This window comes from Cebus imitator, unplaced genomic scaffold (genome assembly GCF_001604975.1).
Source record: "Cebus imitator isolate Cc_AM_T3 unplaced genomic scaffold, Cebus_imitator-1.0 Scaffold89, whole genome shotgun sequence".
NCBI classification, from domain to species: domain Eukaryota; kingdom Metazoa; phylum Chordata; class Mammalia; order Primates; family Cebidae; genus Cebus; species Cebus imitator.
The window spans coordinates 6,219,333-6,242,521 of NW_016107404.1; the positions used below are offsets into that span (position 1 = coordinate 6,219,333).

Sequence of the window (23,189 nt, forward strand, 5' to 3'; positions counted from 1 at the left end):
GATTATCACTATGGCCCAGCAATACTATTTCTAGGTATACATGCAACATAAATGTGTACATATAATCACCAAAAGGCATTTTCTAGGAAATTCATAGCAACAGTATTTACAATAGCCCAAATGTGGAAAGTATCCAAATGCCCATCAATGTACAGTTGACAAACCATGCAATACCATACAACAATGAAAATAAACAATGTAGGTGTATTTCACAAACATAATGTTGAGCAAAAGGAGCCAGACACAAAAGAATACATATGGTATGAATCTATTTGCATAAAATACAAAAATAAGCAAACGTTATCTTGTTCAAATTCAGGATAAGGGTTCTGATAGAGTGATATGAGGTGGAAAGTGTGAGGAAGGCTGCTGGTATTGGTATGCTCAAGCTCTTGATTTGAGTGCTGGTTACATAAGTGTAATTCAGTTTGTAAAAGTTAACTGCATATGATCTATGTACATCTATGCGTGTGTTATAATTCAATTAAAACATTTCATAAAAATCTTCATATGTGTTCAAGTCACAACATTTATGTTTTATAAATATCCAGAAGATAAAAGGTTTCTTTTGAGTCACTACTGCTAGTTATGCCCAATGTCTATTATCATTTCCTAACTTTTAAATAGCATATAAAGTTTAGCTACTCATATGACCACCTAGAACGAATACTTTGATTTCCTATCTTCCTTGCACCTAGCTCTGGCTCAAAGACTTCATTCTGACTAATAAGATATAATTGTGCTGTGGTAGTTTGCAGGAATTTTCATTAAAATACACAACGTGTACTCTTTCTCTGTTCTTTCATTCTTCATGATTTTCTCCATCTTTTGCCTGGTTTTTGCCGGTTAGAAACTCCATATATTGAAGATAGTAGAGAAACAAGAAACAAATAGAATCGAGCTCACTGATGATTGTGGATTTTTTATAATATCCTTGAATAACCTAGCCAGATTTTTATATAAAAGAAAAATAAAAGTCTATTCTCTTTAAGTTACAACCTAATAGAATACTGATTAATGCAATGTTAGTATGAATACCCAAAAGAAATGTATTCCTTGCTTGCTTGTACCAAGAAATAACAATTGTTTAGATAATTAGCAATTTTAAATTATAATAGAAGCAACTATGTGACAGATACTGTAAGTATAATACCCCCATTACAGAACTGAGAAAATTGAGCTTCATAAAGGTGGACAAGGCCCACCTTTGCTTTCTTGAAGCAAAACTAGATTATGAGCTTAATTTTATCCAGTAAACTAGATTTCAGTATTATTGCCTTTACACTTCAAAGCCCTGATAGGGCAGGATTTCTCTCCCGCACCACCACTCTCTCTCTACCTACCTAAAGTATATTGTCTACTTATAATATAGCATATATTATGACTTTTAATATGCAAGATGGATTTGTGGGGTGGGAAGAATGATTACAGGCAAGAAGGTAAATCTAGTACAAGATGATAGAACTCAAATTAAGGAGTAGTTGTGGATATAAAAAGAGACACTATGAGAAACCTTCTTTAGAGTAGCATAAATGATTAAATGGAGAAATAAAGGAATTAATAATAAATTTCAAATTTTGAGTCTAGATGACTTTTACAGCATTTAGGTTGACTTTTAAAGAAATAAGAAAACAGGGAGAATACAAATCAGGGAGAAATTATTGGAAAAAAGCTAGACATGCTGGCACACTTAAGGGATTAAATAATAAGACAATTTGAAAAGGAAATCTTATATTCGTAATTTAAATACTGTTATAAGACAAAATATATTTTTTTTAATTTTTCCAGGGAATATCAATGAGTTTAAATGGTTTACTACTTCCTTAATATTAGTGCAGACAGAATATTTTAAGATCATAATAAATGTGTTCAATATTTTGTTGGATTTATAATGTAAACACCTAGTGCATATCACTAACATTATGCTATCGCTAAGCAAGTAATAATTTTTTACAAAAGTTGGTCATGTTGTATGAAAGTTATTATCATAATCATCAACAACATTTGAATTTCTATGTGCTTGACACTTTCTTTGGCACTAGGGACACAGAGAGATGTACATTATAGTTCTAATCCTTGAGGGACCTCCAGTAAGATAGGGAAGATAAGGCAAATACACAAAAGAATAAATAAGAAGGTAAGGTAGCATTTGCTCTATGTCAGATAAGTGGTTTGGGTAATCAGTATTATAGGAGTTAGAGAAAGGGGGAACCCTGAGAACTAGGTGGTCATATCAGACCTCTCAGAGGAGCTAGAACTCAAAACTGAAACATAATGAAAGCTAAGAATTGTAGTGGACACTGAAGTGTGTATTAATAAGTTAGAACATTGTGGGAAGCATTACTGAGCTTTATTCAATTGAAATCAAGATACTATTTTCTGTCTTAAGCTGATTTTCAGCCAGTGGATCTAATCATTTCTTCTTGAAATTTCTATACTGTGATGGAAAACATTTGGTATCTGCATCCATGAGCTTTTGACTCTGATCATTGAGCTGAAATATAGAAGGTTACATCACTCATTTACATTATCACCCTCTACCCCTTCCCAATACAAATGTGACATTTCAATTTTGCACACTTCAACTCTCCTTAAATCATCTGTATAAAAACTTCAAAGCTTGATTGATGATGAATGAGCCATTGTCTCCTCAAGCACCCGGTTCTCATTAGCCTTTAGAGTCCCAGCTTATTAATAATGAACCTTGAGGGCTGACCCAGTGGGGTAGCAGCAATTCATTGTGCTCCCAGCTGAAAGGTCTGGGTTTGGGAAAGATACAGGAATCTCTGGACCAAGTCCATTCTAGAGATGATGTATTAAGTATCACAGGTGTATGATGTGAGCTATATTATTTTTGTATCGTTATCTGTCAACAGACTTGTGTGACTTAAGGTGATGACAGTGAGAAAGATACGTTACTTTGTGTCTGAGAATGTCCTGTAACTGCTTTCTGCAGCCTCATCTTGAAAACGGGCTTTGCTCCTTGTATTTTGATTCTTGATTCTGCCCTTTGACTTAGATAGACAGTGTAAGTCTGATAATATGCATTATTTAGATGCCCCTACTGAAATTAGACAAATGCAATATTTCTAATCTTTATTTATTTTTATTATTATTTAAATTATAAAGTTGAGCTGTAGATGGACCCCCGTAAAACAAGATACTTAGATATACAATCAGGGATGGAGGTTAAATATTCCATTCCTGTTTATTAGATCCTTCTTATATCATATGGTTGATAGATTTTTGAGTAGAATTAAAATGTTCACTAATAATATGAATCATATAGACTAAAGTGAATTATAGTGAAAGTGCATTTAAAATTATAATCTTTATTTTGGAAAAAGAGAAAGATACTAAATCTTGTTTGTGAAATGGTTACAAATTGTGCATGGAGTCAAAGCAATTTTGTGAACTTCTTAAACCTAAGAAAGAGGTCATATTAATCTGTATTTTCAGCAGGGTTGTTACCTTATAATTAGGCCATTTCATACAAGGCAGAGAAAAAAAGGTATTATTCAGTATTTTACCATCATTTTTGAGAGAATATATTTGCAAAATGTCAATGATTCTGTTAATGGGCACTCATCCCCAAATTCACTGCAGTAACTAGCATTGGACAAGAAATGAAGAGTACAAAAGAAGTCATTTAAATAACACAAACATTTCCTTCATTATTACACTCATGAAAATGGAAATCAAGGAAAGAAATGGTCCAATGGCTAACCTTTGTGGATTGAATGACTAAGATACAAATACTTTATGCCCTTTTTCAAATGTCATATTGGCACTTTATACCTTTCTGAAAAATGTAAAGACACTGTGCAGTAGACTTACGGTTCAATATAAGAACATTTAGGCTTCTCTGTAGCATATGCAAGATGATTTGCACAGGCTTAGGGAAATTTGGTCTGTCTGGGATAAAGATCATTATTATTCACCTGGTAACTAATAATTGAGTTTGGTGTACAAAATATGTTTGGGAATAAAAATGCCTTATAAATATCAAATGTATTCTGCAGTAATATTGTATTTATCAATTATATGCATTTTATATAATAAATGCTATTTTCCTTTCAGCTTTTAAAATCTCTAACCACAGTTTTATGTATATATATATATGTGTGTGTGTATATATATGTGTGTATATATACACATATATACATAGATTTTTTCTTAAATTCAAGATATTATACATATATATTTCAATTAAACAAACATTTATTGTGCATCTCCTTGATCCTTGCATAATACTAGAAACTTGAGATATGGTTTTGAACAAAACAGAAACAACTTCATACTTTCTGAAACATAGGACCAGTCAAGATTAACTATAGAGTGTTTATGGGAAAAGATAACTTTCATTCTTACTTTGATTTGGTCAGAATATGATTTAAAATTAGGAACTACAACAGAAGTTACCTTATAAATGTTGTTTGCAAATTCCACGGTACTTTTCCAATTAAATCTAATAATTATTTCATTGAGTAACTACTGCTCTGGGTTTGATACTATAGATACAGCACTGAAAAGTATTTTTTGCCTTTATGGAGCTTAGTGTAATTATGTTTCAGTTACAAATAATGTGCTACATATAAGTTAAATTCAAAATATTGGAAGGTAGTGTGGATTACAATTTACTCTACAAAAAGATTCATGACATCTTTTACTTGAGCTGCATGTGTTAATCTAGTTGGAAACATTTGAGACACAAACATATTTAAGTGTTTACTGGAAATTTTCAGTAATGAAATGATACTTTTTTCATAGATGTCATGTCTAATATATCTTACTACATTTAACCATGACATTTATCAAAAAGAGACAGTTCTGTTTTGTCAACTTGCCAGAAATATTTGTATATAATATGATAAGAAAACTCATAGCTTTTTTCTACCAATTGATTAAATGACCAAGAATCTATCTGTGTCTCTCTCACTTTACTCTGGTATATTTTCTGCAGTGGAAGTAAAATACAATGAAATGAGATGCTTTGAGCTCATTCACATATTCAACATTTTGTTTAGTTTCTGTATTCATTCAGACATTTTGCATATATGTTTGAATATCAATTAAATGTGTACCTCATTTGCCTATCTTTCTTAACATTTATTTGTTACTTTATTTCATGTTAGTGGGAGGGAAACTGTTGGTGTAACACAGGTGATTTCTTCCAATAAATCTTTGATAAAACCTGTGGAACTCATGGTTATTCTTGTGTGTTACCACAAGATCTAAATATAACCAGAAATTTTTTAACTCTTATTAGATAAACATCTAACCAAGCTTTTCTCTTTTCCTAATCCTTGTCCCTCTTTCTTATCTAAAAAATACAGTCGAGCCTCTGTAGTCAACCAAGACAGAAACATTAGGTATTCATTCTAACAAGTAAATAATTTGTGTCTCTAAGACCTTTCTTACAGGTTAGTATCTATTCTTTAGAGTTTTTTTAGTCCAGAAATATATTTTCTACCTGAATATATTTTCTCACAAAAATATATCAAATGTATATTTTAAAATGTAAAGTTATAAAATCAATGAAAACTTTAAGACTATATATAAATGCTATTAGAACATTACTTCCTGACACATATTTAGGTAATCAAGTTAAGAAAAAGAAAGTGTAAGATTGCATGTTAAGACTGTCCTATAAGTGTCAATAAAATTCTACATTCTCTGACTGTGAGGTTTTGACATTCAACAGCAGGATAGGGTTTATACAAAACATAAAGGAAAAAGATATTTTCAGAGAAAACAATATATAAATAAACTACCCATGATTAATTGCTAAACATTTATAAATCTTCCTACCAGAATTGCTAACAGATGCTGAGTTTTGAATTAGGAATGATGAAAGTATCATCTGGATTGATCATGTGTCTTAATTTCAAATTTTAACATGTAAGATTATGCTGGATTTATTATTGCCTCCTTTCCTAAATCCCTTTTCCAAGTATAAGCCAAGCTCTTGAGCAGACTATTTCTAAGAAACAAATGTCAACATTCATAGCAGATTAATATTGTTGAAGAATGGGATTTGATAAGACTATTATTCAGTATAATATAATCTGATTCTATTTAAAAAATTTTAGATAGGAAGTTGGAGATGGATACTGTGTTCCTTTGTATGAACTATTTGAAATACAATGTGACTCCTGAAAAATAAACACTCTTTCTGCAATGTTTGAGCTATTACCTTTTCACTTTTTTTTTTAAGTAGAACTTTTTAAATGTAGACTGAAAAATAACCTTCATTTCCTGGATAGCAGTCAAAATCTCCTTTCTTTGTCACCTAATGGAGAATTATTCCCAGAGCAGAAGAGCATCACCTAATGTCTCATGAGAAAGCTATTAGTATGAGATTGTCACATTTCTTAGATAAAAACTTAATGCCAAACATTAATGTAGAAATCCATTTCACAATCTTTCTTATGTCTTACATCTCCCTTTTGCTTTGATGAAGGTTGTATGGTTAGGTCATAAAAAATAATGAACTGGGTTTTAGAAGTAGAAAGATGATCTAATTTCTTTTTCCTCACTGAAGAAATGGAACGAATAGTCAGTGAAACAACTGATGATGAAAATGGGAGTGATTTTAAATGTAGAAAGAACTGGAATATCAAAATTAATCTAGAGGATTTCGTACGTACAAGGCAGTAAGACACTTGGGATGTGACCACCAGTCCACAAATAACCCTCTTGTGGTGCCACACATTCCTTTAGTTTATTTATCTCTCTTTAGTTTAAGATGACTCCTGCAAATTTAGCTTGGGGTTCCACACAAGAGAGATGAATTTCTCAAGGCTACCAAGGGAGGCAATGTTGTTTGCTTTCCCAATATCCATGTTCCTCTTCTTCCTCACTAACACTCCTGTTGGTCTGGGTTTTATCCCAGTAGCAATAACTCCACCTAAATAGTGGCTTATTCAATCTCTGTTGTGGTAGAGGTAGCCATGGGATATGGGTCTGGCCAATGAAATGCAGACATAATCCTTGAGGAGAGCATTTCTTCCCAAATAAAAAGTCACAGCTTCACTAGGAGGAAATCTCTTGCTTGCTCTTCTAACTTCATCCTGCCTGCAATTCAGAAAGACTGCAGTTCAGTTTTTGGATGTAGCAGCCATCTTGTGCCTGAAGTGAATAAAACTGACACACTACAGATGGCAGAAAGGTAATGGGTACTGTGGATCAGCTCAGCTAATATCTGCACCTGCCTCCTACAGGCTTCTTATATGGAAAAAAAAAATCCCCTATTTCTATAAACTGTTAACTGGATTTTTATTACTTGTAGTTGAACACTTTGTGGACTGATGCATGATTTCTCTTAAATTGCTTTTGTATTGAACAAGAGGGGAAAATGTGGTACATATTGGGCAGGAAGGTGCTACGTGTATTTCTAGCTAATTTCTTAAATTAATAAGGATAATATTTTCCAAGGATGTATCTCAGTTTTTATTTTCCTGGATAACTTAAAGATGTCTGAAAGAGAATTCATTTCTGTGGTCAGTCATTGTTTGTGGAAGACAAATTAGCTAATCAAGACCAGTGTTGTGAAATAAAGAATCAAGTATAAATTGGCTTTGGTGCATGTTATCCCACAGCTATATCCTTATTCCAGTGAACCACAGGATTTGCTATATCTTGCTTGTGTTGTTAAAGAATAATTGACAATCCTATCAATTTCACTTGAGATGACAACATTTTTGTGATTGAGACATTAATTTTGGCTTCCACTTTGTGCTAATTACTTACCTACTGACTGCAGTCAATGTCACATTGACTGAAACAATCTCTTTAAGGATAATTTGTCAATTGATGCCAAAAATATTAAAAATATCCACAGTCTATCACCTTGGAATGTCGTGTGTGGAAATTTGCTTTAAAGACTAATCAGAGATAAATAGTTAAACTAACAACAACAGGGGATTGGTTAGATAATTACTATTTAATTTATACTGTGACATATCCTATTCTTATTAAAATAATACAGAGTAGTAATTACCATTAAATACTCATTATATGATATTAAACAAAACAAGCAGGTTATAAAATATTGTATAAATTATTGTTTCGATTCCAGGGAAGAAAACTGGCAATAGACTTATAACATTTATACCAAAATGTTAGGAGTGTTACTCTCAGAGTGTACGAATATGAGTGGTGGTTTTCACTTTTGTAATTTTCAATCTTTTCAAATTCCTGCAATCAATGTATATTATTCAGTGAAAGATATTTTTAAAGATATCTTGGCTATTATCACCATGACTTTAACACTGAAAATAGTGAAGAGCAAATAGTTTTTGTTGATTGCCTTTTCATTAACAAGCAGTTTGACAACAAATTTGTTTCTCTGTTTTTTAATACAGAAATCCTAAATGGTGGAGTCTATGTAGACCAGAACAAATTCCTTTGTTATGCAGACACCATTCATTGGCAAGATATTGTTCGGAATCCTTGGCCTTCCAACTTGACTCTTGTGTCAACAAATGGTAGTTCAGGATGTAAGTAGCATTATTCTTTTTAATGTCTCAAAATGTTGTTCTACCCTATGTGGAGGTGAATGAGTTATGCTTATGCCGTTATTAATATTTTGAACTTCGATTGCATTCATTGAAATGTTCAGTCATATATGACAGCACAAATGGCTGACCAATCTTTTACTTCTAGTTAATTCTGTTTTGGAAATCATGTTTCCTCTTTACAAATTCTCATTTTGTTACCTTGTTTCTCTTTGCTTCATTTAAATTACTTCATCATTCTCCCAGTGTCCAAACGTGTCACCTATCCACAAACTTAAGGCTGGTATCTATTGCTTCAAGTCTCCATATACCTATGTACCATTGAGACGAAGGTAATAGAACAAAAATGGACCTTCCTAGTCACTGTTATTTTTTATTAAAAAGTAAAACCTAGTGAATGTTGCAGAATTCTTAGGCCTTCATTTGCCCCTGAAGTCTTCATGGTCATACTTTATGATAATTTGAAACACTTATGGAATGGAGAAATACAGATTTCATGTAGAAGAAACATGTTACAGTCTGATTTTAGTAATTAGTCTAATAAACTACTGAATTTCCCATTCTTAAAATGGGTATTCTTTCTACCACAAAGAATTTATCAGATTTAAAGTGTTTAATATGATTAAATAATAAACAAATAATATTTGAACTATGATTTAAACCTTTGAAAATTATTCTGCCTGGTATCTGTTTCATTTTCATAAAACAGACTATGGTGTCCCCACATTTATTATTACCAACATTTGTATGAGAACAGAATCTTTATCAAGAGTTAACCTGGGTTTTATATTTCTCATCTATTACATATTTCCCACCTGAAATCATAACTGTCTCAACATAGTTCAATAATTATTTGCTATATTACTGATTGTGTTATGACATTTTTGTGGAAAATCAAACTCCATGGGACAATTATTAAATTTCATCATGGCCCTAATAATATACTGGGGAAATATGAATATATTTTATCAAAACTGACAGCTGTGTTTTTAATAAATGGCTAAAACTTTATGTAAAAAGTAGAGTAATATAATTTTCTTGTCACCTTTGAGCAGAAATTTGCATGGAGTTTTGTCTTTATCGTATTCACGTTGCCTACTTTGTAAAATTACATGTGAAAAAGATGGAATCTGTTCACGTTAACAAGACAAATGATGTGTTTCAGAAATGGCTGCTGTTTTCAGTCTGTCCATACTACTGCACATATTATATTTTCGGGGTGGAGGAGGGGTGGATATTGGTTGGGTAAAAGGAAAGTCCTGCTGACTCTCATCTTATCAGATTGACTAGCCTGTAATGCTTGAATAAGATCAGGCAAGAGTAAAGCCTGAGACAGAAGCCAAAAGGGAAGTGTGCCCACCAGCCTTACAGAATTTGGAGCAGGAAAGATCTGAGGGGTTTGTTGCACTTTCACAGATGGTGTCTCTTTGTGCTATTCTTTTGAAGACAAATTTGGATGGTTGTGCCTACAATTAGGCAACTGTGGATGTATTGTTTTTTGCATGTAAATAATTGCAGGTGCAAAAATTATAAATGCAGAGTAGAGTCATAACCAATGGACTTTTACAAATTAACTACCAATTAATTGCCAAAGTTTTATTATTTACATAGTAGTTTTATTTGCTGACACGTTGCATGACACCATACTAATAATGAATTGTCTATTATTTGACTGTTAGTTTCCTATGGTTGTATCTTTAGTCAATTTAGTTCCTTGTCTTCTCCCCAGGGTTTATCTCAAACACTTTCAGGGTTTTAAATGCAACCTCTAGGTTGATGACTCCCTAGAACTGCATACCACCAACCAATCACTCAAGTTAAAAATTTGGGGGGTCATTATTATCTTTACTTTCTTATCTCTTGGCAGTTAGTTAATCATGAAGTCATCCTGATTCTTGCCTGTTTCTTGATTTTACATATTTATTATTGTGATTGGCCTAGTTTAAGACTTCATCTGTGTCTAAATTACTAAAACAAACTCTAAATTTTTAATATTTTTGAGGCAATGAACACTGTAGTAGCCTGGTGAAGCCCAGTGATCTCTTTTCACAATATTTTTAGAAGAATAAATGGGCACAAAATAAATATTGAATTCATGAATGCATAGCAATCAATAAATACATATAATAAATTACAATGGATTACAAGGAAAATAAATTAGATTGAGGTACATTTATCAAACTGCTTAAGAAACAAATACCTAATACACTCTTTCTTAGTACATTAAATTAAAAATACTAGCAGTAGGATTAATATATAGTGTAATTCTCAAGCAGTGATAGGCATAAATAATATATTTTAAAGGGACATCTCTTCAACAAATGATGTTGGGAAAATTAGATACCAATGTGCCAAAGATTGAACTTGGGCCCTTATCATATGCCATGTTCAAAAATTAACTCAAAAGCTAATTACAGACCTAAGCACAAAACTGAAATCTATAAAAGTCTTGGCAGAAAATATAGGGGAAAGCTTTATAACCTTAGATTTAGCAATAAATTCATGGATATAACGCCAAAAACACCACCAGCAAAAGCTAAAATAGACGAGATAGTATCAAACTTAAAAACATCTGTGCATCAAAAGGTACAATCAACAGAATGAAAGACAACTTATAGAATGGGAGAAAATGTTTGTAAAGCATATATCTGATAAGGAATTGATATCCAGAAAAAAAAATATATATATATATATAACCTACAACTCAATTACATGAAGCAAGTAGCCCTATTAAAAAGTGAGCAAAAGATTTGTATAGACATTTCTAAAGATGATATGCAAATGGACAAAAAGCATGACCAGAGATGCTCAACATTACTAATCATTAGAGAAAAACCAAACCAAAAATCATGTCAAAACCACAATGGAATATTGTCTCCAACTTATTAGGATGGCTAATATAAAAAAAGAAAATAACAAATGCTGGTGAGGAGGTGAGGAGGCGAAGAAATTGGCATCCTTCTTCGTGGGATTGTAAAATGTGTGACCACTATGGAAAACAGTCTGGTGATTTCTCAGAAATTAAATATTATCATATGATCCAGCAATCCCACTTTTGGATATGTAACCAAAGGAATTGAATGCAGGTTCTCAAAGAGATATTTGCATATCTATGCTCACAGCAGCATTATTCATAATAACTGAGAGATGGAAGCAACCCAAATGTCATTGGTGGATGAATGGATAAACAAAATGTGGTACATACATATAATGATAAAATATTATTCAGCTTGAAAAAGGAAGGAAATCTAGCCATATGCTACAACACAAATAAATCTTGAGGACACTATGCTAAAGAAAATAAGCCAGTCACAAAAACACAAATGTTGTATGATTTTACTTACATAAGGTAACTAAACTGTCACACTCAGAAAACAGAATGTAGAATGGTAGTTTCCAGGGGTTGAAAGTAAGGCTAAATAGGCAACTGATCTTTAACAAGTATAGTTTCAATTGTGCAAGATTGAAAAATTTCTGGAGATCTGTTGGAAAACAACGTGAACATACCTAACATTACAAAACACACACTTAAAAGTGGTTAAGATAGTAAATATTATGTCATCTTTTTTTACTGCATTTATGAATAAATAATAGTATTTAAGATGGCTGTTAACACCTGGAAGGTAACCCCCACATATCTATGGTTTCTATTGGTTAGCGTGGCTAGTATTGCTAATACTACTGTGGTATGGTCCTGATATTTGTAATTGATGATAGTGATTAACTTTAATAAAAGAGTTAATTAGAATATCAATGTAATGATTTCCCATTCAAATTCAAGGACCTCCTAAATTTTATCTGCAGGCTTTTTAGGAATCCATAGCCCCCCAGTTAACAGCCTGTGTATTTAATTACTCTCCTTGCTTCCAGTCCCAACAAATTTACCCAACAAAATGCCTACAAGAGCTCTATTTAATGGAATTTAGCCAGGACACTGTCTAAAAATCTTGCCACTGACTAACTAATATAGGATCAAATCTGAACAAAATCCAGTTGGCTTGGAGTTTTCAGCAAATTCCTGCCTATATCTCAACTCTGTGGATTGAGTTCTTACAATTTCTTTGTTTGCACTGCCTTTTCTCTTCTGTTTTCCAGACTGAATTTCAGTTATGCTTTAAGACATTTATCAGGTGTCAACTCTTTTAATAGGTGGTCTCTTCTTCAAGCTAGATTAGGTAACATTTCCCATGTGACCCCATAATGACCAGAGTTGAAACTTGGCATTCTGTCTTACACTTTAAAATGGAAACTCCTCATAGACAAGGTCCAGTTCATCATTCTATCCTCTGTTGTAGCATGTAATAGACGGATAACAGATATTCACTGAATGGATAGATATATAAATGAAATAGATAAATTTATGTCTTAGCCTGTTAGAGCTGCATAATGGAATGCCTAAGACTCAATAAATTATGAAGAACAGAAAAGTATTTTCTTGTAGTTCTGGAGGCTGAGAAGTACAAGATCAAGGTGCTGGCATCTGGTCTGTTTCATAAAGGCCTGGTCTCTGCTTCCAAGATGACACCTTGTATACTGCATCTTCTGGAGAGCAGAAGAAAGGAAGAGAATAAACCCACCCCTACAAGCTCTTCTTATAGCAGTATTAATATATTCATGACCTAAACACTTCCCATTAGGCCTCCCACCCAATACTGTTTCATTAGGGATTAAGTTTCAATATGAGTTTGGGAGGAGACAAAAGCATTCAAACCCTAGCAGTTTATAAATAGGAAAATCAGATGAATCTGAATGATATTTTTAAACCATTATTAATAAAAAAGAATAAATGTAAAGTAAAAGTTATAACCCAGAGACTGGTAGTTTATTCACTTTTAGATAAAGACAACATGTATCTATGAAATTGATTTAATTTATGTAAGTTATATTTTTATTATATGTATATTCTATTTTATAGTATAATAAATGTAAGGTAAAATATGTATACCTATTTTCCCTTAATGTTTAAATAGACACTACCGGTAATCTGTATAATACTTGTGAATATGTACAAATCACACAATTTTGACATAAGAAATTTAAGAATAGTTTATTCTTAAGCAATATTTGGCAAAGTATTAATGTACATTTTTTTGTACAGTACTAATTCTTAATGCAAAATGGTAAAAACCTTTTAGGGGTATTCTGGCTTTGTATTGCCATTTATTTGAGTTATAATTGAAACTGTGAAGAAAAGGTCTGAAGTATCTATAAAAGCAATTAAAAATGATTCTACTCCTTAAAACTATATTATTTAGGAATAATTATAATCGAGTTATATTTTCTGAAATGTACTTGAGTTTTTAAATTCAGACTTCAGGAGGGCTGTGGAAAAGTTCCCACCCTCATGAAGTAATCCTTTTTACTCTTACATCCCCAGTAGAAATTATCTATCAATTGGGCTTATTCAGTAAACTAATTCTTCAAAATGAAAAAAATCATGTATGAATGATGTTTCATTTACTTGGAACACTGTAATAATGACCCTCAGCACCAAAAGAATATCAAAATGATATAAATAAGTTGCCTTCTAAAATTTAAGCAAATAGGAATATATAAGAACATTAATATGGAAAAATAAAGAAACAATGATTTCTCAACAGAGAAGATAGTGTAGTACAGAGAATGGATTTGGGAGCCAAATTAGCTTGTTTGAAACCTGGCACTGCTGCTTACCAGCAATTTGACCTTGAGCAAGTCATTTATGCCCTCAATCCCTCCATTTACTCATCTATAAAAGACAGAGTGTCAAGAGCTGAGCTGAGCTGAGAGCTAAGCTGCTAGGTGACAGTGGTCAATTTAGACAAGCAAAAATGAGGGTAACAGTCAAGCTTTTAATCTCTTACTGCAGTAGTTTATTCAAGAGGCTAAATCAGAGAAAGCACCAACTACACTGTCTCATGTTTCTCCCATAGAACAGTCCCAGGTGAGGGTCAGATGGATCAGTGCAGACATGGGGAATTTTTTCACTGAGGAGGGAGTGGCAGAAAATGGTTCTGAAAGTCTTATGAACCTGGAAGCTGAAAGGAGGGAGGGGTGGGTAGGCCTAAGAGTGAAAAGTACTAAGTACGGAGTCAGAGTGGAGAAAAGGTGTCTTCCAGGGCCCCCTACTTCTTCCCCGTAAGGAGATTTTAGTGAAAGCACATAAAGAAAGCCTCTGTCAATGGCCCTTAATAAAGAGGTTTCTGAATAGTGTGCCTGAGCCAGGATGGGAGACATGGGTGAGACATGGCTGATCAGCAAACCCTGAGTCTCATCCTGCAACTCCCTTAGACACTGCAGTACACTGACTGGGCACCAAGTGTGGTGTGGGAGGACAGCTTTCCCCCATGAGACCTGCCAGGTAACGTAATTGCCCGTGCTCCTGCCTGAAAGATCACACATTGTTTTTTTTTTTTTCTTTTTTTCTTGCCCAGGAGCTGTTATTATCATCAACTTCATAAGGCTATTATGAGCAATAAATGAGTTAATGTGTCAATTGGAGGGCGATTTCTTAGGACAAAGGAATAAAGGACCTTCTGATTATAATTTTTATGTGAATTGAACATATGAGGACAGAAGTATTTCTAAAATATGTGACAGTTATATTTTCATTATATATTCATTGACATTTAAATATGTTTCTATATTTTAAGTGTGTTTTAGTAACTGGAAGGTAGTCTCTCATAGCTTTAGCTCAAGACACTGAGAAGAACAAACCTCAGGTGCTCCAGATTCTACAACTTTTTTCTTAGATTAATTACACCAGGTACACCGCCCATTCTTAGTTGCTTTCTAGAACAAAATACCAACTAACAACTGAAGTAGGAGTGGGGGAATTGGCAAATTAGTAGATACCACTATATTCATGAACATTATTCCAGCACTAATCATTTGTTTCAATCAGATGTTCCGCCAGCATTCAAACTATCCATGTTCTAAACCTTTGTTTTCCAGTGACGTTTACATATGATAATAATGGCCCACTCCTAACCAATGCTGCACTTTGTATTACATATAGCTAGCATTCTTGAACTAGAATAGAATTCTCAAGATCGAGTACAATTAATTCTGATTTATTATTTTAAAATAAAACCCTAAATTTGGGAAATAGGAACACATGAAAAGCATCAGACATGGAAAGGATACATTGAATCTGTATGAATCCAAAAAATTGTTTTCTAAAATACCTATAAAGTTTTTTATGGACCTGATTTAATAAAACAAAAAACAACAGAACTTAAGATCGTTTATGAATTCACATGTAATTTTCTGAATAAAATATTAGCATAACAGAATCTAGAAATGTGTTTTAAAGAAGAATGCACCAAGATCAAGTTGCAGCTCAGTTGCCTTTGTAATGCTGTTTTGAGAAAGTAAAGACTTGCATCTGACCCATACCATGGAAGGCCTTTGTCATGACATTTATAAGAAGAGGCTTTGTAGGTCAGCTGAAACTCGCTCTAGGAATTAACTTTTACTTAAGAACATTACCAGGAGCAAGGACAGTACACCTGCTAGCCTGGTTTTCTTGTCTCTTAATGCATTGTTTCACTTTTGAGTACAGTTTTCAATATAAATCTTTATTTTATTTATTTGTATTTATTTTTTTTTGAGACTGGGTCTTGCTCTGTCACTGAGCTGGAGTGCAGTGGTGCAATCACAGCTCACTGCAGCCTCAAAATCTTAGGTTCAGGCAATCGTACTGTTTCAGCCTCCTGAGTAGCTGGGACCACGGATGCATGTCACTATGCCCAGATAATTGTTTTTTACTCTTTGTGGGGACAGGATCTCCCTATGTTGCCCAGGCTAGACTCAAACTCCTGGACTCAAGTTACCCTCCTGCCTCAGCCTCACAAAGTGCCACGTTTACAGATGTGAGTGACTGCACCCAACCTTCATTCTTATTATATATGATAAGTTTCTCTCAGTCAACCTTTTGCCAAATAATGTGTGTGTTTGTGTGTGTGTCTGTGTGTGTGTGTGTAATTATGAGAAAATAATTATAAAAGCATGGTCATGGAAAGTGAGTAGTTCTTCTATAATAGGGGATGTAGTGTCTTGAAGGCCTAATTGAACTGGATGTGCCATTAAAACATACAGGTTTTAACCTATAAATTAACTTTGACAAAGTCATGTAATAATTTTACAAATATCGAGAGAATCATAGAGGTATGGGATTGGCTTGAAACCAATTTTTGGGGGTTCAAATCCTTCCTTTTTCGTTTAGAAGTTTTACGTAGGCAGCCTCTTCAAATGTGTGGTAAGGTGGTGGACAGCAGTAAGCCACTCTAAATTAGTAGGTGGTTGTTCAATTGTTACTACTTTTAGTTTTGAAGCAAAGGCTTCTCAGGTCATAATGATTATTAGTATAACTGCTGTTAGTGAGATAAATGAGCCTATGGATGAGATAATATTTCATGTGTTGCACTCATCAGGATAATTGGAGTAACGCGGGGGCATACCGGATAGGCTGTGGATAAAAGGTTAAACTAACACCTATGAGTATAATGGTGAAGCGGATTTTAGCATAGGTTTGATTAAGTGCATAGCCTGAAAATAGGAGGAATCAGTGGACAAAGCCTCCTATAATGGCGAATATTGCTCCTGTTGATAGGACATAGTGGGCTACAATATAACATGTGTCATGTAAGACAATATCTAGTGATGAATTAGCTAACACGATGCCGGTTAAACCTCCTACTGTGAAAAGGAAAATGAACCCTAGGGCTCAGAATATTGCAGGCGATCATTTTATGTTACCGCTAAGCAAGGTAGCCAATCAGCTAAAGACCTTGACACCAGTAGGGATAGCAATACCTGTGGTAATGGAGGTGAACTATGCTCGTGTGTCTACATCTGTTCCTACCGTAACTATATGGTGAGCCCATATGACAAATCCTAAGAAGGCAATTGATATCATAGCTCATACTATGCCCATGTATCCAAATGGTTCCTTTTTTTTCCAGAGTAATATATAACCATGTGGAAGATTATCCCAAAGCCTGGTAGGATAATAATGTAGACTTCAGGGTGACAAAAAAATCAGAATAAATGTTGGTGCAACATAGTGTCACCCCCGCCAGCAAGCATCAAAAAAGTAATGTTGAGGTTATGGTCATTTAATAGTATAGTAATGCCAGCAGCTAGGACTGGGAGGAAAAGGAGCAGGACTGCTGTAATGAGGACTGATCAAACAAAAGGTGGTGTTTGATATTGGAATATAGCTGGAGGTTTTATGTTAATAATTATGGTAATAAAGCTAATGGGCCCTTAAATAAAAGAGACAACTGCCCAGGGGGGCAAGAAGATGGTCAGGTCCACAGAGGCTCCTGCATGTGCTAATGATGGGGGGGGGAAGTCAGAAGCTCATATTATTTATCCTGGGGAATACCAAATCAGGTGCACCAATTATCAGAGGGACTAGCCAGTTGCTGAAACCTCCAATTATGATTGATATCACCACAAAGAAGATGATAGTGAATGCATGGGCAGTAACAATAACATTGTAGATCTGATCATCTCCTAGCAAAGTTCTTGATTGGCCTAGTTCTCCTCCAATTAGAAGGTATAAGGCTGTGCCTACTATCCCTGCCCATGCACCTAATAGCGGGTATAGTGTTCCAATACATTTGTGGTTAGTTGAAAACAATCAATGATTGATGAACATAGGTGGTGGGGGGAGGGTGGTAGAATGACTGAGCAAGCATTAGACAGTAAATCTAAAGACACAGGTCAAGGCCTGTTTTTACCAACCCTGAGGTGATTTTTCATGTTGATTTGCAAATCCAAAGGAGTAGCTTCAGTCCTGCCAGGGCTTCTCCTGCCTTCGTGTGTGTGTGTGTGTGTGTGTGTGTGTGTGTGTGCACGCGCGCATATATATATAAAGTTAAAGAAGTATAATCCCTGATTTCTTGGAAGTGACTGAATATTTATTCCTTGGAAGTACTTAACCTGACCTCCAGGTGGCAGAACAGAAGAATTATCTCATACCCTCCTTTCTTAGCTCATCTTAGTCTTCATATTCATCATGCATTGCATGTATTATTTTTTTTCCTGAAAATCATAGCATAGATGAGTATATAAACATAAATATATCAAAAAATTCATTTGTATGTAATAAGTACATAAAAAGTAAACATTTATGTAAATGTATACCTACACACAAATATACAATATTAGTCTCAACAGTTTATGAGTTAGTTTCTACTTCTCTTTTATATTTTAACTTAACCAATAATTTGGAGTAAATTCTATAGCTTCAGCTCTCTGATCTTATTCTCTTACTGCCAACCTCCTAGCATCTGCTACCAAGGACCCCCGTCACTTCACAGCTGAGCTAGGCACTCCCTTAACTGCTCTTAAGACCCAGGTGCCTGATTCCTTCAAAGCACAAATAAAACCAGTTATTGACAAGGCATGGTGGCTCATGCTGTAATCCCAGAAATTTGGGAGGCTGAAGTGGGAGGATTCTCTTAAGCCTGGAATTTTGAGAGTAGGACCCCATCTTTACAAAAACAAAAAATAGCCTGATACAGTGGAGTATACCTGTAGTCTTTCTTGGGAGTTAGAGGTAGGAGGAGGAGTTAAAGTGCAGGAGGTCAAGGCTGAAGTGAGCTGTGATTGTACCAGTGTGCTCCAGCCCGAGTGACAGAGTAAGATCCTGTTTCAAAAAAGATAAACAAACAAAAAGATTGGTTATTAACATAATTGTGTTAATAATAAGAATGGTTATTTGGGGAGAGAGAGGCCCAAAATTAACTTCCATGTCCTTGTCCATGTGTTGCCATTGAAGTCATCCCCCACTACTAAGACCCTCTGACCATTTTCAAACCTTACGGATTAGTCAGTCTATCTTCTCCTAGGTCTTTTGCCTCTTCTTCAGTTCAAAGCTCATTTCATTTTTTGTTTCTGACTTAGTGGAAACATCAATTGTCAAATCAGAAAATACTCCAGGCACAAAATATGTTGTGGCTCCCTTAGACAAGTTTTAATAGTGTATTTCCCAAAAGCATGATTTCTTCAGTCTTAAATTTTACCTTATGTCAGCGCTGTGCTGATAAATGTTTTATACCTGCTCTCCAAAAAATAAGGAAAAAAGGCCCCAATTTGTTGAGCTTACTGATTTTCATGGTATAAATATTCGTAACATCTTCCCCTTTGAGCAATCAGTGTGGATTTTGGAAAAGATGTTCAGGCATCACATCATTATGTAGCATTTCCACCATCTAGGTTCAGTAGATGTAAATAAATGCAATTCCATAGATAATAACAAAATATAGCAAACTAGGAAATAATGATTCCAGTATATATTACCTTTGTTTTGATAACATTTAATTATGAGTTTATATAGTTTAATATTTAGTAATGGTGGTTTAATGAAAAGCTCTAAAAATTCTAGAAAATTTAAACAGTTGGCTCTGAGCACTGAATTGCCACCTATGAATATGAACAGACCTGTAGAAGTGATGCCAGGCTGAGGCCAGTTCAATTGTTTATCATTTTTCTCTGTAATAGCACCAACATATTTGGCCAACACCTCATTCTTGATATGAACTGATTGCAGCCCCTAGTCTATTGTGAGCAAATGCTGAATAGCATACACACACACACACACACACACACACACACACACACACACGGTTTTCAAGAAGGGACAACCTGTTTAGCCTCTTTAGGGATAGGGCAGCTTAGCTCAAAATTTGTAAAGAGAAAACATTTGATTCTTCAGGGTCATTTTCTGCTATACTTTTTATTTAATTTATTAAACTGTATACTTAGCTGCATTCATGCTAACTTTTGCATTCAAGTTACCTCAAGAATAATGAATAGATCTTATTTCTGTTTGACTAAAAGGTTTACAAAAGTCCCTTTCAGAGTAGAGTTTCTGTCTCAAAGATTAACTCCTCCATACCCCACAAGCTTACTGCTTTAGCTCTTAAAATGGCAATTTTCCACTTTCAACTATGTTTAGATTTAGTTTCCAGTGACGAACCTTAAATCTTCTTTATGACTGTAGCTTGTTGGAAGAAAACATTATTACATGAAGTGACCAGCAGAGATGTTGTGTAGCATGGTCTAGCACTAGCATGAAAGGACAAGGCTTTTTTGTCCACAGGTAACTAGATTAATGGTTTCCAAACTTGGGCTTGTATTGGAATTCACTCACATTCTGCCTGTGTAAGTTTTGTTTATAGGAGAGAATCTGACTACCTTCAAAAGTCTCCTACTGATTCTAGGAAGAGGTGTAAGTAGCACTGGCCTAGCGTAAGATTTCTGTGATGGCAAAATGATTAGCAAAACCGAATATGATGCAGACATTTCAGGGTATATGTTAGTTTGAAATTGGCATAGAACATATGGGCATGCTACACATGAGCCAACTACCAAATACATGAGTCCCCTCATAGAGAATATTTAGCTCTCTGTCGTTATGTGAAACATCTGTATCATTAATTTCAATAATAACAATCAATGCTTTAAATGCCTGTGACCGCCTGGGCCTGGTGTAGCACAGGCACTTAACCCCATTTCTATTTTGCATATTCTGTAAGGTAGGTATTAAGGGCCTGATTTGGGGGTCTCTGAGAGCCTCAGGCAGCTTAACAATGTAAGCCTCAGGCAGCTTACAAAGCCAACAGATTTGTTGGCTTCCAGTGAATAGTTGAAGAGATAAAAATTTCTTAAAATAGTAGGTCTCTGGGATTCAAATTGTCTATTTGAGGGCAGCCTTCAGGTTTCATTGTTTCTCTGAAACTTATTTTTAAGTATATTTTCACGAGTATAGTATTTTCGCTAAAATACATGATTTTTTCATGATGTATTTTATAGTTTTCATGATAAAAGTCACTGTATTTTAACAGAGGGAAAAGTAAGCTCTACTTTTGCTTTAGCATACTATTGATATTAAAGCTCATTTGAAAAAACCTTGTAAATAAATCCATCAAGTTAAAAAATAGTCACTTATATGAAAAAGGTTTTCATATTGTTCCAACAGAATAGATAGAGAAAGACCAAGTAATTTGAATAATTGGCCTTTCTTTGAAGTAGTAACTCCTAACATTTTTTAAAATGGTGAGTTTTTTAAAAAAAAGAATTAGATATTTTTGGAATTTAATAATAAATTCTGTATTGAATATTTCCTTTAATAAGGAAAATAAAACGGAATTAACATTGCTTTGAATACTATTGAATTTTAAAATGTTTTAGAACCACAAAATGTAAAGCAAGGAACATTAATGTGAAGTTATTCACAGTATGAAACATCTGATGATCTTCCACATTTTAAAAAATGTACTTCACGTAAAGTTTAAGTCATTCTGCTATATGGGAATTTGCAAAAAATCCTAAGACTAGAAGAATTAGATGTAGAAGTTAAAATGCTAGGTTGGTAAAACTGAGTTAATTTTCTCAAAGCAAAAGTCTTATCTGTGATAGTTAATATTGAGTCTCCACTTAATTGGATTGAAGGATACAAAGTATTTTTCCTGGTTGTATCTGTAAGGGTGTTGCCAAAAGAGATTAACATTCAAGTCAATGGACGGGGAGAAGCAGACCCACTCCCAATATGGGTGGACACTATCTAATTAGCTGCCAGTGTGGCTAGAATAAAGCAGAAAGGAGAAGATGGAAGAGCAGACTTGCTGAATCTTCTGGCCTTCATCTTTCTCCCATGCCGGATGCTTTCTGTCCTAGAACATCAGACTCCAAGTTCTTCAGCTTTTGGACTCTTGGACTTACACCAGTAGTTTGCCAGAGGCTCTTGGGTCTTTGGCCACAGAAAGAAGGCTGGAATGTTGGCTTCCCCACTTTTGAGGTTTTGGGACTCAGACTGATTTACGACTGGAATCCTTGATCCTCAACTTGCAGATGGCCTATCCTGAGACCTTACCTTGTAATCCTGTGAGTCAGTTTTCCTTCATAAACTTCCTTTTATATATATACTTTTAGTTCTGTCTCTCTAAAGAACACTGACTAATACAGGTTTTGGTGCCAGGAGTGGCACATTGCCATAAAAATACCCAGAAATGTGGAAGCAACTTTGGAAATGGGCAATAGGCAGAGATTGATTGTTTCCTTGTTTGAGTTTGGAGGACTCAGAAGAAGACAGGAAGATGTGGGAAAGTTTGGAACTTCCTAGAGACTTGTTGAATGGTTTTGACCAAAATGTTGTTAGTGATATGGACAATGAAGTGCAGGCTGAGAAGGTCTCAAATGGAGATGAGGAATTTATTGGGTACTGAAATAAAGTGATTCTTGCTCTGCTTTAGTAAAGAGACTGGTAGCATTTTACCCCTGCCCTAGAGATCTATGGAACTTTGCACTTGAGAAATATGACGTAGGGTATCTGGCAGAAGAAATTTCTAAGCAGCAAAGCATTCAAGATGTGATTGGTAGTTGGGCATGGTGGCGCGTGCCTGTAATCCCAGCTATTCAGGAGGCTGAGGCAGAAGAATTGCCTGAACCCAGGAGGGGGAGGTTGTGGTGAGCCGAGATTGCACCATTGCACTCCAGCCTGAGTAACAAGAGTGAAACTCTGTCTCAAAAAAAAAAATAAATAAAAAATAAATAAAAAGATGTGATTGGGTACTGTTAAAAGCTTTCAGTTTAATGGATTCACAAAGATATGGTTTGGAAATGGAACTTATGTTTAAAAAGGAAGCAGAGAATAAAAGTTCAGAAAATTTGCAGGCT

General features: G+C 34.4%; 1 protein-coding gene across 4 annotated transcripts in view; it reads left to right on the forward strand.

Moving 5' to 3' along the window:
• Positions 1-23,189, forward strand: part of ERBB4 (erb-b2 receptor tyrosine kinase 4) — a 1,210,589-nt gene that overhangs the window by 777,110 nt on the left and 410,290 nt on the right. For all 4 annotated transcript variants that reach the window (XM_017535013.2, XM_017535015.2, XM_017535010.2 and 1 more), the window contains exon 4: positions 8,367-8,501. In XM_017535013.2, the coding sequence (XP_017390502.1) occupies positions 8,367-8,501 (135 nt within the window). The remainder of the gene's footprint in view (positions 1-8,366; positions 8,502-23,189) is intronic.